Source organism: Apteryx mantelli, chromosome 4, assembly GCF_036417845.1.
Source record: "Apteryx mantelli isolate bAptMan1 chromosome 4, bAptMan1.hap1, whole genome shotgun sequence".
NCBI classification, from domain to species: Eukaryota; Metazoa; Chordata; class Aves; order Apterygiformes; family Apterygidae; genus Apteryx; species Apteryx mantelli.
This window is the reverse complement of record NC_089981.1, coordinates 62,777,976-62,796,238: the sequence shown is the minus strand read 5'-3', so window position 1 is coordinate 62,796,238 and position 18,263 is coordinate 62,777,976. Positions and strand designations below refer to the sequence as shown.

Sequence of the window (18,263 nt, the reverse complement as noted above, 5' to 3'; positions counted from 1 at the left end):
CAACCAAATTTCAGCCTGCCTTACAAATTTCCTAACCTTACACTCACACATCAACTTTAACCTCAGTGGGACACCTGCATTCAAAGATTAGAACAACTGTATGTTGCTTTGACTTCCAAGAAGTTTACAAATCTTCTGTGTGTCTGCAAAGCAAAATATTTCTGTCGCTCATCATAACTGCTTTTCTTCCTTTTCTACATCTGAATCAGACAAAGCTTCCACACTCATGTACTTTTGGTCTTCACACAATTCCTTTTTGCCATTCTCCTGTTCAAAATTTAATTTGTATCTATCTTGCACTTTATGTATTATGCTGCTTTTGCAACAATAGAACAGTCTTGATGTACTGCTTTGTACCTTCCTTGTCCAAAGGGAAGAAAAGACTCCAAGTTAAAGCTATGATTTTCCAATATTTTTCTCAATTTGCTGACTGGATCACATGTTGAAAGCTCATAGCTCTCGGCCCAAAATGTATGATTGGGTGTTTTGTTTATCAGCCCTACTTTTTTGGACTGTCTGTGAGCCTAGGGTCCACACCAGTGAGAAGAACTTCCAGTGGTAGAACTGATCTGGCATATGGCAGTCATAGCTTGAAGCGTTCCATTTTCTGCATTTCCATCCTAAAACAAATTGATATAACAAATTCCATGGCTGATCACATTCCAAATCCATATCTATTACTGTGTCACCCTCTCTCGCTTAACTCCACTGCTCACATTTAATAACTATCATCTCTAATGTTGCTGTTCTGTATGCATCAATAGAATGCTAGGGGTGAGAATGAAAATTTTTCCTATATGAAATGAAAAAAACAAAGTTGAAAATTTTATAGAGCACGTTAAGGCACCAAATATGGTGATCTTAGTGGCATGAGCATGTGTTGATGGAGACTTCCTACTGTTTGTTATTCCATTTCTGGTCTCGTATACTTTTACAGAGGCTGCATGTGAGTTGGTTAGCTGAGTATGTTCTCTGAATAACCTAAACATCCAAGTGAAAAAATCAGTTAACTTTTTGAAAAGGTGATTCTTACTTATTGATATTTGAAATCTTGCTCAGATACCAACTTAGATACCAGTAACCTCATTTCTCATAGACTGATTCTTGAAAATAATTTATCTATTTGATCACAAAGAACTTGTGAAATATTGGCACTACATCAGTGAATGTTAAATACCAATGAACAAAGTCCTAATGCTTCAGACCACAAATTAGAATAATATCAAGGTAGTTTTTATTTTTACATCTTAATTTTTTGAAAAAATTTTTCAAGTTTGGCTCAGGAATTAGTTCTGCTAATACTTATTTTATGAATAAATATACCAGTTTCTGTTCTTTGAATCCTTTGGGAAAGCATTATATTTTTCAATTTTATGTGAAATACAGTGTGCACATTCATGTGTGAGTATGAATCATTGTGAATTCACATAGCTTATACTGTGGATCTTTGTATTTTGTGCAGTTATATCATAACATTGTTTTAGCATGATTGGGAAGAAGTTGTGACCAGTTCTACCAGGTGTATTGATACTTTACCACATGACAATGGATCTGCTTCTGTTGCTTTCGTAAGCCATGAACTCCTGTGAACGTGATACTGTTTGGACCTTTGGCCCAATGTAACCATGGAGGAAACATGCCAAACTCCTCCTGAAGACAACTTCTCAGAAATTAGAATGACCCTTTGCAGTTGGCTCCTGACTGGGCAGCAGACCAAAGCACATGTACTGAACTGGGGTTCTGGCAGGATTTAAACAAAATATAGTGGTTTCAATTTACACATTCTCACCTTTAAAGTTTCAGTACCAGTCTCAGGTTGAAACTTAATAGAAAATCAAAGGGAAAATATTTTTTTTTAAATTAAAAATTAGACTAAACATCCTCCCCCCCCCCGCCATTCTTCTGCCAAGGGAAGGAAAGACAGAAAAGAAAAACAAAAACTAACAAAAACTTGAGGTGAAAGTTAGCTTTTCCTTTTCTTGAGCTATTCTGTTTCATCAGTTCCATACATCTTCAACCTGTTTTCTTTATTGTCTGGTCCTACATCCAACATCAGGGTTAGTACTTACACATCACAGTATACAGCATGACTAAAAGTGTAAAGCACTGCAGGATTCGGACACTATTCCTGTAGTTGATTAATTTTACAACCAAGTCTTGGCTACCAACATGAACCATAAATTCTGAAGACACTTCTGGAGTTGAGTTTTTTATGTTTCAGTTGAACAGAGTTACCAGGCTAACCTAATTATTAAGTTAATGACAATATTTTACAATTATCTAAAAAACTCAACTCCTTTTGCAAAGACTACTTTAATAAACAGATTATAAAATACAAAAAGGAAAGAGACAGGTAACCTGAGATGCAATTTTGGAATGCAAACTTTTAATTCAAATGTGCAAGCTCAAACTTAACAAATGTTTAAAATATTTGAGTTTTTCAAATGATGCCAAAATAAACTGTGTCTTTTCTAAAGACTACATATTTAGCTAGGCACTGGCAATGTAAATCTTTCAACCATTTCAAGTATTTGTTTAAAAGCTTCCCAGAACATGTGTGCTCCCAACAAAATTGAAGAATGAAATGTTTAGACCATTGAAGCTCAACAGCTGACTTATAATCAACCTAATATGAGAACAACACTGTGGTTTTTTGGACTTGTGAATACATTTTATTTACCAATGCATGAGAAGAACAAATAGAGAAAGTCCAGTTCTTCAGACCACATGTGAAATGGTAGAATGATAAGAGTCAGTACATGTAACGCTGCAAGCATAGCAAGAATAGTATCAGAAAAACTACCAGTCAGTGATTTAATGTGCCTCACAGTTTATTCCTGTACATGAGAAAAATCTTGTGGGGTACAAATCAAGAAGAAAAAAACTAGCAGCTTTTATCTGGAATTATCCTAAATGAAGAAAATAAAGGCATAGAGAAACCTTGACATTTAGATAGCAAGTTCATTTGTGTATGCGGATTAAGGATGTTACAGCTCTTGATCATCTGACAAGAATATTTCTAAAGCCATTTTAATTTGAAAATTAAGGTGAAAGAATATCTTGTGAAATGTCCTGTGATTTGGAATAAATAAATAAATAAATAAATGTTCCTGTGACAACATATTGACATTACTAAACTATTTCAATATGATGGCTTATTTGTAAAAGCAGTTTTAATATTCCCCTACATTAATGATTAACTAATGACTCTTACTTTCTTGTGAATATATTTAAAGAGGAATCAAACTGATTTAATCTACAGGATTCCATTAACAAAACTGAGTTGGCTCTGAACTTTTCAAATATCAGCAGTTTTCCTGACACTAGTATAGAAAACCATGCTATCAGTTTTGGGCTGTGGGCTGAATGAAAAACAGTACCAAATGAATAAAGGTCCACAGTTCTTTTCTGTTACAGTTGATTTGTAACAATATTGTTAATTAGTGAGGGCTTAGGGAAGGCTTACTATGAATATAATTACAGTGCCGAAAAGCATTAATAACACTCTTATCCCGAGACAATGTGATGCTATTTACATATTTTACCATGGCATATATCAGAAATGGCTCCCAATGTGTAACTTGCTGCAGGATCATCCAGAGAAATACACAAAATCTCATGAGGGAAGAACATTTCTGAGTATCTCAGTGCTCTTCCAAACAACCAGGATACTAATTTGACCAGTAATTACAAACATCATAATCATTGCCTATTGTGAGCCACCTTTTGTCATGAACTGCTGTTCCATTGGGAGGCAAACGAATTGCTCCTCCTGTTACATAATCTGATGCAATCTCACCCTTCTCTCATAAATTAGGACAGAAATGAAATTGTATTTGTCTGTTATATAGGGCAGGCTTTTTTTTCACCTTCAAATCACTGGACAGAGATCAATCAGTTTACAATGAATAAACTATGCAATAAAAGCCAGTTAACCCAGGTTATGATTATCCCCTCTTTCTATAGGCCAGATGAGAATTGCTGCCCCCATTACACTGACAGGCTGCTGGAACTCTCATTGAGTTTAGTGGGGCCAGAAATTCGCCTAAAGACGCTAAAGCCTGGGCCTACATTACTGGAAGCTGTGCGACTTTCGCTATTCACTTCAGTGGGTGAAGAAGCAAAAGTATTTTGATATTAACCACATTTTGAAAACTATCCCAAGATGCATATGTACCTTTTTAGGGGTTACACACCTTTTATACTTGTCACTAAAAGATTTATCAAAGACTGCACACAGAGTTATTAGCAAGGAAGAATTAGTACCCAAGTGTTCCTGAATCTTTGTCTCTCAGCAGAGTAAATTTCCCAAGGTCCTTCTCAAAGAAGATAAACATATCTAGCTGAATTTTAAAAATCAATACTTAATTTAATTATGATTCAAAGTCATTTAGCTCAAGGGTGATAAAAAAATGTAACTAAAAACCTCACTGAATTTCAGCCTACTTGGTACAAGACATAACACAGAATCAGGAAATATTTTTTCTCCTAAGGTACAATGTGACATAGGAAAATTAAGAAGCAAAATTATCATCTAATTTTGCAGAATCGAGTATTATCCACAGCCAGATGTATCTGATATTAAGACTCCTAGACTGCTTTTGCCTGGCTGATCCTCCTTTCCTAAACAGAGCCAGCTAACATGAGAGGAAGGAGGTCAAACAATATTGCTGTATGAAACCTGCATCACAAGATTAGTTGCTCAGAGGAGAAAAGAATCAGAGGAAGATGGGGAATTCTAGATACACCCAGGTGAAGGAGGAACTTAGCCCATTCATGCATGGAAAACAAGCCCTGATTCAGTAAACTTGCATTTCCAAAGCAGCAAATAAGCTTCCTCATCAAAGCTGTCAAGGAGTAAGGGTTCCCTCTTACATGGATAAGTAAGTGATTAAAAGTTAGATTAAAACTATGAGTAAGAATAAATGTATCATTTTCACAATGGAGGAAAGTCACCTTATTGTCCTACAGGGATCCTTGCTGGAGCCCAGGCTGTTCAACACACCCAGAAATCACCTTGAAAAAGGGGTTAATTTGGAGATGGTGATGTTTGCTGATGATATGAAGTTACTGTGAATAGTAAAGATGAGCTGTGAGAAGAGATGCAACAGGAACTCATGATATTCAGTAAACACATGATAAAACAGCAGATGAAATTAATTACTGATAAATGCAAAGCTATGCATTCAGAAGACAGTCCTGGCTTCATATACTCTACAGTGAACTCTGAACTGAGTATTATAATTGACAAATGAGACCTAGAATTATTATAGGATCAACATAACAGACATCAGCTGTCATAAAACAAAACCAATGTTAGAAATGATTACAAATGGAGGACAGAATAAAACCTAAAACATCATTATTCCAGCTGATAAACTGACATTTTTTCCACATCTTGAATTCCATGGGCAAATCTGGTTCTATCTCAGTAAAAACACTGCAGAACTGGAAAAGAAAGAGATTAGCGCAACAAGGCCAATTAAAAACATGAGACAGCCTGTTTACAGGAGACTAAGGCTTCTGTCTGTAAATGAGATGACAGGGGAACAATGTGAAATACAGAGAATCACTAGGGGCATTGAAAAGGTATGAACAAGGAATGGTTCTTCACTGTCTCTTCTAATATGAAAACTAGGTGATATCAAATTAATCTAGCTGGTTCACAATAAAGAAAAGGAAATACTTCTTCACTCAGTGCATCATTAACTACAGGACTTCTTGTCACAGGACAGAGTAGATACTAAAACCTTAAATGGATTAAAAAATTTGTCATGAAAAAAAGCCCATAAATGGTACTAAATACAAAGACACCACCTCTGGCTTGGAAAGCCCTTAAATGACAAATTGTTGGAGGCTGAAAGACTATTCTGGAGAAAGGTTACTAGCACCTGCCCTGATTTTATAACCTTTCCTAAGCATCTACTACTGGTCATTGTCAAAGGCACTTTCTGGGCTAGTTGGGCCTTTGGTCAAACATAACATGGTAGTCCTTATATCTTCATCTTCATTCCTTCCTTGGCCATTTCCTTAAATCAAAATTGGTTCAACAGCACCAACAGCTCAGGAGATCTTGTCTGTGCCCTAAGGTTCAGTGATGATAGTAGGGGGAAAAAAAAAAAGCAGTAGAGTCTTCCAAGCCCTGGACAGCAGCATACCCCAGATGGCTAAGAAGCTGGAAGCTGGGGTTTGACAATGTTCAAATCTGGAAGCATTAAACTTTCCTCCTGCTACGTGTTTGGGGTAGACTCTCTGGCTGTCTTGGGCACTTAGGAAGTTTCTAGAAAAGATTCTGGCAAATTTGGACTGAAGGAATGCTACCAATTTCCATGTAAGGGGCCACACTTGGTGGACTGAAACTAAGAGCATCTTAGATGTGCAGATGATGAAGATTTAATGTGGAAGTGCTTGAAAGGAAAAAAAAGCATCAAAATGTCTCCACCAAACCTAAATTTAAGTTTCATTTTCTTCATTCTTCTGCTAGACTAATCCTTCATTACATTTGTATAAGCAAAATTTAAGAAAGAAGACAGCATAACAACATTAAAGACAAAGCAGAGTGACCAAGTGGAAACCTTAGTAGCTACATTCACTCTGCTTAGGCCGGCTCATCGTAGGGGTAGCTTAAAGCCTGCTGTGCTTCTGAGAGTCAATACTGAATTTGGGCTGCTTAGAGTTTATACTTGCCCTTCTTGAGCTTGGTTCTAAGAGCACTGAGCTGACCTCTCTACTCAACTTGTCATGTGCCATGGACAGGTAGAATACGTGGATGTGCATGGGTCACATATATAATTCTAGCCCTAACTCTGCTGTGTCTGTAAGGTCTAGAACGTATGTGTACCTGAAATTTTTCTCCTCACCCTTCTATTTTCCCACCTTCCTGTTGCCTTCTATTCTTCAGCCTTAAGCATTCACTCTGAGGGCACTTGAGGAGTAAGCAAAGTAGACAGTTGGCAGTCTGGGCTCAGACTCAACCTGGATGCTGCTCCTACATAACAGAGCACTAATTTCCGCTTAGAAGAAACAGGCAAAAACTCTTGTAGCAAAGGGGTGAGACACCCATTTTACACTGAAGATGTGAGTTTTGATTCTATAAGGTGGATCCTGAATATCTGAGAGATTTCCTCTCATAGGAAAGAACAGAGGAGTGATCAACAGCAATCCAGAAAATTCCCCACTGTCTGAGATACCGTACAATGTTACAAAGCTTACACACAGCAATATATGAACCAGTTCCTCCAGACATAGCTGCAGTTACTAGCCACAATTGAATGGGCTATGAGTAAAGGGAAAAAAAATTCCAAGATACTAACCAGAGATATTTTTTGAATGTGAACCTACTTTATCAAATAATATATTTAACATACAAATACTGGACTGTTTGCAGTTTCAGAAATAACACAAGAGATTTAAATTTGGAAACTGCTTTGCAGGATTTTGCATCTGAAGCAGGCAGTATTTGAAAACATGATCAGGCTGTGTCTTGCAGCAGACTACAGTCTAGTAACACTGTTAAAATAAGCATCTACGTCATTTTTCACAGTACCTAGTGCCACAATGCATCTGCTTAAAAACAAATATATGTTTGCAGTGAAATATTTCGACAAATCACAGAACTCAGCAGCAAAGTAGTTAAACATTTATAATTTGATTTTATCTCAGCTTGGAATGTCGCTGGAGTGTCCCACTTCTAACAACTGTTTGCTAAGTTAAGGCTTTAGTGTTTACACAGCGCTGAATGAAGCAGCCTGGTCACCAGATGTGAATGCTTCCTTAGACTAGAGCTTTCAATCAGATCACGGTCCTAATGGTCCCTGCTCCAACCTTCTTCCTCAGAACATCCACCAGTCTTTCCAACCTGAGAGGGGGCAGGGGAGAGGGAGAGGAGAAAATAAAGAAGCTAACGTTAGGAATGTTCTGGCTGAAAGAGACAGTGTTTGCACCGAACCAAGCTGTCCTGGTGGTGGCCATGCTAAGAAACAAAGCAGTTACTGTAAAAGACAGACATTAAGAGAAAATGCAGACAACTTGCAGAAAACTTTTTAACCTACAACCCAACCCCTTTGCAGTCAGTGATGTCTATCAACTCACCTTTTCTTTTTTGTAGTACATACAGTATCTGAGGTCCTCATAAGGAATTAACAAAAAACCCTAAGCAGCAATCTTGTTGCACACATACCTTTTTGTGTAAGCAGTACATTCTACAATATTTATGAACTTGAGTGGTCTACGGCTCCTGTAAAATGTAACACTTGTTGTTATTCCTTAGAAAATACCCTGCTTATTATTCAACACTGCAAGATACTTTCATCGTCCAATTTATAAATTTATGGCTAAAATCCATGTCAAAAGCTTTTTCAAAATGCATGACAAACCAAATTTCCAAAGATGCATATGAAGGTATTTTGAAGGTGGCCTGCATGACTGTTATGTCGACACAATTAAAAAATAATTTACTGTCTAAATAAGTAGGACAGAAAGATGCCTAATACTCTCTTAGTTTTAATGCACAGGATATAAACATGTCCAGCATCTCACTGGCTTAATTTGTTCTTTCTTTTGTCAAAGTACGTAGGCAAACTCGAAGTGCTAAATTTGCCCAGGGTTTTCCATTTGCACACATTTATCTTAAGCACTCCAGTAATCATGTATTCAAGCTATTTCTTCAATTTATCTATATTTATCTATATTTTAGAAAAATTGAAGAAATTCTTCAATGAAAGCTCGCCCACCCCCCAAAATAATTGTATAAAACTAGACACTGAGGGTAGCAGAACACTTTCAGGGCCATACCCAGCATATTAGGTACACGACTTTCACAATAGTTAAGAAGAGTTGCAAGTTCAAATAGCTGTATTCACTACTGCAAAGTTCACCACTTGTTCTGATCTGAAAAGACAGATTTTTAAAAAATATTTTACAACATGAGGAATGCAGATAGGAAATAAAATAATACAGCTTTATCAAAGCTGTTAACTGCATTTGATCTAATGGATGCATTAATAACTTCAGTGCAGGAAAACTAGTTAACACATCTTGGATTTATTGCCACAAGTGACTAATGTACACTGTATGTATTGAAACACTCTAATTTTCCAGGAACCACCAAGCATCATGAAGCTACACCTTTTATTGTACTCACCAGGTGACATAATTTTTGAAAGTAGATAAAGAATTCACCACCCTAAAGCCACCTATCACACACCAGGAAATGTACATGGAAAGTTCAGCTGGTTCTAGTCATTGCACAGGGACACTAAAGAATTGACTTTTAATGACTGTCAGTTTCACTTTCCAAGCACAGGTAAAACATTACTCCTCTCCCTCCAATTTTCTTTTCCTTTTTAATCAGTCATTAATATTTTTTTCTGTTTTTCCAAAATACATCTACTGCACTTGTTTGTCTTTATGGAGGCAGCAACCAGACAGTTATAACTTACTTCAGTCATTCTACACAAGTATCAAGTCAGGGCTTTTGCAGCTTATTTACTCCTGACAGCTTTTCTACGTTGGCTAAATCAATGTTTTCTGGATTCTAAATATTATAACTTATAGTAACTGATAGGCCATATTTTCCTCAGACCCTGTTATTGAGAAGTTTACGTGTTAAATCAGTTCTTAGTCCATGTGCAACATTTTAGAAAGCAATGACAGATCAGCCCTCACTTGTAACAGCAGTGAGGGCCTTTGACCCTTGGATGTTCAGAAGCATCACTCCAGCTTTCTCAACCACTTTAAGCATCACTGAAGGTCTCTCTCTCAGTAGCATCTTCCCTAATGTGCTTCAGGAGCAAATCCCTCTGCTCTGAAACATAAAGGATGGGAGACACATGTCAAATAGCCTGGACAAACAGAAGGTTTGAACTGCAAATTCTATTTTCTGAGAGACAGCAGAAAAATAGTAAAATCTGAGATTACAGCTTATTTAAATTGCAGTTCAGTTACAAAGAAATGCTGCATGGCTTATACATGCAGGGGAAAAATAACTTCAACAGCTGAGGTGTCTTTAAGGGAGACGTGGGTTCGAGGGTCACTGCTTACAGGCTGTCCTGCAATACGCTTAGATGTGCACCACTCTGTGACCAACCAATGACACTGCACACCAGAGCAGATAAGCTGGTGAAGAGCTGCCCATGTTTGAAGAGAAATATTACTGGGATGAAAGTAGCTGTCTTCTGTTTAACCTTGAAACTGTCGGGCCTCATTGAAAATAACAAGGCTTAACAATCATAGCTTCTGCTTTTCAAATGAATGATGACTGAAATCATCAAAATTAGGTATCCAGCACCAAGTATGAACTGTGCAGAGCTTATTTGCCCTTTGTTTCAGTTATGTGTGGATTTGCAAATTTATTTATTATTAGAAAAAAGAAAAAAAAGCAGCAGGGGATTACGAAACCGTACCTTTGAAAGAGATCTAAACAACAATGTAAAAGAGAAACTGCAACAGCTATTTATAAGATAAAACAACAGAGGGCAAAATTCACCCCTACACAGACACAAGACCCAATATACCACTGAAATTCCACTTAAGCCTACAGAATAATGCTACGGGCTGAACCAGTGGTTAATAACTCTTGATACAGGCCTCAGGGGGCTTTTGGGAACGATAATCCCAGACTCTTTGTTCACCAAGGGTCCAACTCTTCCATTCTGACTCACAACAAGCACCATTTTTCCTTTTGAGTAATAAAAGACAGCTAATAAGGCTGCTTGTGTAAACGAGGTACTACCTGCAAGGGATGAGGATGACAGAATCACCCCTTATTGATTAATCTTTGTATCAAGTCTGGTGGGTTACTGCAGCAGCTCCTTTCGGAAGCTGAGCATTTTAGCACATGGTAAACTATACCTCAAGATCAAAAGTAACCTACAGACTAAACAGCAGAATAAGAGGTGCTGGGAATTACCCTAAAGCTCTCAGCTTTCGCAGAATTTTATTCAAAATATAGAAGACACTGACTCGAAGAAAGCAACTTTTATTACTTTGTGCTGTCATGATCCACCAGTGTAACGCCACCATATTTTATTTAACTGAAAGCAGCACTGACTACTGTGTCCTAAGACACGAATTTAGCCAGCAACATTTGTCTTTTTGCTATGGTGGCTCTTACACTGAAAGAAAGGGTCTGGTGAAGGAAACACTCCTCCTAGTATAAATTAAATGTGTAATATGACGCTATCCTCTCCCAAGATGTAAGTATGGACGCTCATTGAATTTGTATCTCATGAAGCAAGACAAATTCTGGTCATCTCTTCTTCCAGTTATTTAAGACTGTATTCTCTTACCTATGTATACATCTGGTAAAATGCTTATAGAGAGCATATGTTGTTATATGGAGTGCTCTTACACAGTTCCTGAACAGCTTGACTTCCTGCTTTGATTTTCAGTAGCTTTATAGATTTCCCTTCACCAACGCTTTTTAGACTACCACAGACTGAAGGAGAGCTAGAAATCTTCAGAGACTATTGTCTTCTTTGAGTATAAATCATTTTGGTTTTACAGTCATTCTTATAAAACAGACTTAAAACTCATACCGACAGAAAAGTTTGTTCTGGGAGCCCAAAAGCCAGCTGTATAATTGCAGAAGTGTTACCTACCGGTCCAATCACTGTCTCTAGTGCAGAATGCCCATGTGCATTTTTGGCTTGCTCTCCTTCAGGAATTTTGCTGAAGAAATGTAGCTTTAATCTGGAGGCTGGGCTCAGCAAAAGCTCTACTACTGCTTAAATCCAAGTAGATCAGTACATCCTCCCACACCGTATCATCTCTGGCCAAAGGAGCTCACTCTAAACTAGAGCAGCGGCCTTTAACCACAAGTTTTGAATATGATAGAGTTATCACAGATTGATCTTCCAGGACATCATGCCCCAGAAATAGCCAAAATGCATACCCAATGGTAAAAAAAAAAGCATCCTTCAAGTAGCCTGTGTCCTAATCTACAAGGCAACACAGAGACTAGACCAAAACAATAGCTTCTACCTGCAGATGGAGGAGTTATAAAAACAAAACCCTCCTGGATTTTGAAATGCTATATAAGGGTTTATAAACCTAAACTATAACCCTTGGTTATCTTTCTAGCAGATTAGATTAGGCTTAGGCTATGAAGATGGCCTTACTTGCATGATTTCTGGCTTCTTGTGGAATGTGTTTTGCTAACACTAATTCCCTTTAGAAACCAAGCATTTTAAAATACACTAGGTAAATAAAATGCATTGGACAAAAGCATTACAAGCAGCTTAGCAATAGGGCTCAGCGAATAACTGACTGTTTAGTGAGTGGTCACACAAATTCACTTAATTTCATCTCATAATAAAAAACAATTTATTTCCTTTTCCTTTCTTTTCCTTCAGTTTTCCTCTTGGATATATCAAAAATGGAATATTTTTTTTTCAGGCATTTTCAGTAAAAGTCAAGGAAACAAATGACACAGAGAAGAGAGGTTGCTGTGATACCAGTACTATTCTCATCCAGAAACCAGTCATTTGGACAGAACCATTTACTCAAAAGACTGGAAGAAACTAGTTTAATTCTTTTACATGTACAAGGGAATTGGAGTCCAGCTGTTTCCCTCTTAAGGTAGCAGCACTTTATAAATACTAGGTTCTGGGGTGGGTTGTTTTCAGTCTCAATTGTTGAAGCTGCTCTGCATTGAATAAAATCCTTAAATATTCACTGGACTGAAGCCTGGAATGTGAGGGTATGACCTGGCAGGTGAGCAGCCTATCTACCGTGCTACAGAGGCATTCTCCCTCTTCTGTGTTGCTCACTGAATCTTTATTCTTATTCCTAAATTCAGGTTTTATTTTTGCCAAGTGAAAAACCTACCTTTTCAACAAAAATAATTTTTGATCCACTTGCTAAAAAACATTGCCTGGCTGCATTTAATGGGTCATATACAAGCCTGTAACAATTCCTTCATAATCATCTTTCTGGTAAAGACTAGATATGATTTAGATGCATCAGGCTGCCTCTGCTCTGCCTAACAAACTTCCCTCTGTATCTTGTGTGTTTGAGACTGGGTGTCTTTCTTAATGCCACACTGGAGCTCAGCAATGGTTTTGAACCTGATGCAGGAATTGCTAAGCAAAATTCTATGCCCTGTGTTAGACAGGTGGCTGGAGGGAATGATATTAATGGTCCTTTCTAGTCTTTACACATGAGTCTTAGACACTGATTCAGCAGCGTCAGCTAGCTCTAAATCGTGGTACACCACAGTGTTGAATCTAATTACTCCAGGCACTGCCGCCAGTTCCTGCCTGCCCAACAGTGTTTGTAATGTCACTCCAGAAAGTATGTTCCATTAAACTTACAGGCCTTCAATTTGGCAGGGCAAGCCATTCTCCCTCAGAAAAACACTGTCACAAAACAAGCATTCCTATTAAATCCCTTTTAGCATCTTCTCAACCCAAAGGAGTAATTCTGTATATGATTAAACTTAGAAGTAAATACAGCCAGTTGGGCTCCTGACAGCAGACATATTTCAAAATAAACCTGGCTTACACAGGCCTTGGCTAAAATATTAAGCCTTTATCTGTGGTCCACAATAACTAATCTTGTCAAATTGTTTGCTTTCTACCTTCTGTTTGGAAGATTATGAGCTAGCTCACCATTACTATTCACCTTGTGCCATCACTAGCAGCAGGAAAAGTGAATGGTAAACAAAGTTGGTCTGTTTTGACAGCATTTCACTCTGCTTTGCTTTGATGTAAACTGCTGCACAGGACAGACTAATACAAAATCAGAACTTCTGTATCTATGTTGGATTTAATGCCAACTTGTGAAAGGTACTGCTGCTTCTTTGTTTTAAAATGCTTTCTCAGGACAGCATACACTGATTTTCTAAAATAAATGAGCTCATGAAAAAGCAAACAAAACCCTGAAAACACTACATGATCTACAATATGTTTATCATTTAGACCAGGCAGGGACTCTTACTATTGGATGGACCATTCATATCTGATGATGTTGCTGATATTAAAGAGTTAAAAAATTAACAATAATTGAAATAGAGGATAGATTGACATATTTAAGGCCAAATGATACCCATCAGATTATTTAATCAGACAACAGAATTTTACCTAACTACTCTAGCTTCAGTCCAACAGTTTATATGCTGCTTTTATGCAAAGTTTACTACTTCGTGTGCATGAAAAACCTTTTCTACAACTCCTTCTGTAAGCTTGAATCACTTCTAGCACTGACAAGTACTGCTTCTGGTCATTTGGTTCCACAGCTAGTCTCCTTTTTAGAAGAAATCTTGACACCTAAACCTATTCCTTACAGTGATAGCATTTTCACAATGTTTGTACTGATATGAAAAGGGAAGGGTCTGTTGGATTTTCTTGCTAAATACTTCCTAGAACTTTCTGTCATGTGCTTGAAGAAAAGCTAGCAGTTTTACTTTACAGCTAATATATCTTCACCATAGAAAGTATTTTGTCACAGTATTTATTCATTTGAAAGGGGGGAAAAATATTACTTCCAATCAACGCCAGTCCTTCCCTTTGGTAACTGTGTTTGGTATCATTAGAGAGTTGTGTATTACAGGCAGGCTCATTCTGTCTCTGAACAGTTTCCCACCTTTTTCTCAAGATCAGATCTCAGAAAAACAAATATTCTTTGCTTTGAACACTCACAACATGGAGGGAGGGATGGTCAAAACCCGATGTAAAGTGCAGAACTTTATGTAAAAACAGACATCAGGTCTATGTTGCATGATAGGTATTTTGCATGTGGCAAAACAGCGTGCAGAGAAGTGAGACAACTTGCTGAAGCTAAAGCAACCAAGAAGACTGGAAAAGACCCACAAACTTTTTTGCACGTTCAGTTTTATGTACAAGTAATCTTGAGCTGAACTGGGTTCCTCATGTGTACAAAAAAAGAAAAAAAAGAAAGCATATGCATAAATGCTTGCAGAATTAGAGCCTGGAATTGCTGGATAGAGCACCCATCGCTCTCAGCTTCTTAATCCATGCTTTGTGCCACATCAGCAAGTAACGACTAGCCAGTTCTCTTGTTCTATATCCAGCTGAGGAGATGTGCCTCAGGAAATGGAATCAGGACTTACTTTTTGGAGGATTTTGTTTAGTTCCAAATCCCTCTTCAGGAATACTTAAAAACAATGTCAAAAATTCATCATCTGAAACAAACAGTATTTCAGACTTGCTCAGAACAAACAGGATTCCTGATGAGATGCAGGATGAACAGACTGATGTACATTTAAGGATCTGTAGGGAGTGGAGACTCCGAAATAATACTCTCCAATAAGAGACTCCAAAAGTATCAGCCTGAAACCACCACATCATACCTTTCTTCATGTTTCAAACAAGTCCTCCTTGTAAGGCCAGGTCTGAACAACTCAGCTGCCTATTCCAAGCCAGTCCCACCCCTTTTGTGCATGTTCTAGTCCAGTCTTATTTACAGTGAGTTTGCAAAATCTCAAATACTAACATACTACCCAGGCTGTTTCTCAGTGCATCCCACCGAAGCACAGCTTTGGCAGACTCCTCTTGATATCATAAACAATAAAGATAAGATTGGCTTTTTTCTTGATTCCACAAATATTTTACAAAATCTGATGCAGACTTGCTGGCTCTAGACAGCTCTCAGTTATGTTCTGCCTCCCTGAGGTGGTTTCACCCTGGTGACCAACAGTAATTCAGAGCTTGTGGAGAGAAAATTCCTTCATGTAAACCATCATGAAATCCCTCCACTATACATTAAAATTAATTCCTTTTACATAGGTTTGATGTATTTCAGTAGACTTTCCTTCTTGGCATAACTGACGTGATGTTGCCCAAGCTAGAATGGGTTCTATGGTAACAGAGAGATCAAGTAACAATAGAAAAGGGTTTGGATGTAAGAGAAAAGCATTTAGTCAAGCTCCCACTTGTGATAACTCCTTCATAATGGGCCTAGACTGGTAAATGAAGTCTCCACCCTTCTGGTGTAATCCAATGGTATCTAATATATATCTTGCCCACAGACTTCTCCTGGATTTAGAGCGACTCATACATAGCTATACTTCTGAAAAATATTTCTAGAAAAAATAAGAGGAGCCTTTCCTCAGTAACGGACAAAGAAAATATTCATGGATGAAACATTCTCCCTCCCTTAATGTTTAAAAAATATAGATAGATGTTATTAGCATTAAGCATGTCTCTTATGGTGATCTTGAGATGGGGTCACATATGCAGGGGCAAAACCAGAACATATGCCTAACTGCTCATTTGCACACAACAAATCAGTTTTTTAAATACCCATTGAGAATTAGCACCACAGACCAAAGTGTTTTCTACACATGCACAGTGCTCCTTGAAACACTACATAGACTTTTTACTAAGTTATCAGTCATTAAAGGCCACTAACATAAAAACAAGCCTTCGCACTTTTAAGCTTCAGTAACCTTTTCCACTAGCAGGCATACACACTGTCCCTGAATCTCCCCTGCACCACACTGTCAAGACAATTCACATTAATTTCTTTTGTACTGCCCTTCTAAGCCCATTTTGTTCCATGTTCCCAATAGTCCACTGGGAATGAGCTTTGGTGTCACTTTTCTCTCCTTCTGCTCCTCTGAGGTCAGAGAATTCTTGAACAAGGCTGAAATAGGAGAAGAACAGTGGATCTTCCGCTTAATTTGAGGACAGCTTTAATTTTTCTCAACAGGCACGCTGGCAGACTCAAGCCTTGGTGCAATTCTGCTTGGTAGTGACATGGACGATAAGTTGTAGGAAAAAAACTTTTTAGTTTCCACTGATAAAAACTTAAAACATTGGCTTTACACTAAAATTAATAAAATTCTTTAAAAGCTTAGAGTAAAATATTTTCTCAGTGTTTTAAACTGGAGACTTGTGAGATGTCTTTTGTGTTGAGTTCACCATTCAGGATATTCCTTTTACCAGATGCACAACTATTACATCCTCAAAATGATTTATATTATTATTTTACCAAATAAAAGATTGAGGTGATAGAAAAATGTCGTCATATGAGAGACAGAATAAAGTGCTAAACAAGTGCAAATTTTAAAATATGTATCTTCAGTATCTGTGGTGTCTTCCATTCAAAGTCTAAATTCTGATACTTTCTGTGGGCAAAACTTCCACAGAATATAGAAAATATTAGAAAAATATAGAAAAATAGAGAAAATACAGAAAAATAGAAATAGAAAAGACAAAATTACATTCTAAAGATTTATGCCATACAACAACTCAGTATCTAGATCTTTATCCTTTTACCTACCTCCCATATGGCAAAAACCTGTAACAGGAAAGCCAAGCAACTTGCCAATAAAACAGTGGCAATGATACAGTTAAAGCTGTTGTTAGCTTTTGTACCTAAAAACACAGTTCATGTGTTCCACACAGTTCAGATCTCCATACAATTTAGTTTAAAAAATTAGTGGCCATATGAAAAATCTGGCCATTTCTTTAATGACTCAGTATTAGATTAGAAACATGAACTGTAATTTTTTACTTGGAGAACTAGCTCCTGCTTCAGTAAAGGTATGCTTAATTTTAAGCAGTGAAATAATTTCACTGATTTCAAGTTTGCTTAAAATTAAATGCTTTTGTGGATTGGGCCTAGTCAGTTATTTCCATTTGATGCTATAAAGAACTATTCCAGCAATTCTCTAGAAATTTATATGTAAATCAGAAGCTTCAGCAAGTCTGAGATTTTTGTTGAGCTTCTGCACATACATTTACAGTATTCAACCTTTTGCATATGCTGAGAAACAGTATGAGTATTAACAGAAAGAACCGCAATTTATTTTTATTCCTTCAGCCAAACCACAAATAAATGACTCTTGCAAACAAACCAAATACTATTTAGTAACAGCAATGTAAATGCCATGGATTTATTTTATTTGGATATAAAATATTAAAGTAAATGATTATTTACTGTGACACTCATTTTTTTGGCTTAGAAAAAAAAAGCAAGTTTCAGAAAAAGCTTTCCTGTTTTTCTTCAAGGAGCGCTCAATCTGCTTTTCAAAGATTATTTAATAATTTGTCATAGCATGGTTAACTATATGTTCACAAATACTATGTCAGCATGCTTCTTCCTATTGGGCAAACAACTCCAAAATCTAATTTGTTTGTGTTATTGGTCTTACTAAATATTAGTCTTTGCAAGTCTGGTTTACACCATTTATGTTAGCTATGCCAACATTGTGATTTTGTTCTGAAGTATTCCACAACATGCTGATATTATACAAGACCAAGAGCTAGCTGATCCAGTTTACTGAGTATGCTCAGTGT

General features: G+C 37.2%; 1 protein-coding gene across 8 annotated transcripts in view; it reads right to left on the bottom strand.

The window, feature by feature from the left end:
* The window catches only part of MIPOL1 (mirror-image polydactyly 1), a 210,971-nt gene that overhangs the window by 10,561 nt on the left and 182,147 nt on the right, over window positions 1–18,263 (bottom strand). For 4 of the 8 annotated variants that reach the window (XM_067296750.1, XM_067296754.1, XM_067296749.1 and 1 more), the window contains one exon: window positions 7,606–7,858. The exons of 2 other annotated variants lie outside the window; for them this stretch is intronic. In XM_067296750.1, coding sequence (XP_067152851.1) covers window positions 7,792–7,858 — 67 coding nt within the window. In that variant the 3' untranslated portion in view covers window positions 7,606–7,791. Of the gene's footprint in view, window positions 1–2,364; window positions 5,071–7,605; window positions 7,859–9,716; window positions 9,806–18,263 lie in introns of those variants that run through there. 2 more of the 8 variants (XR_010884184.1, XM_067296751.1) reach the window with 2 other exon arrangements.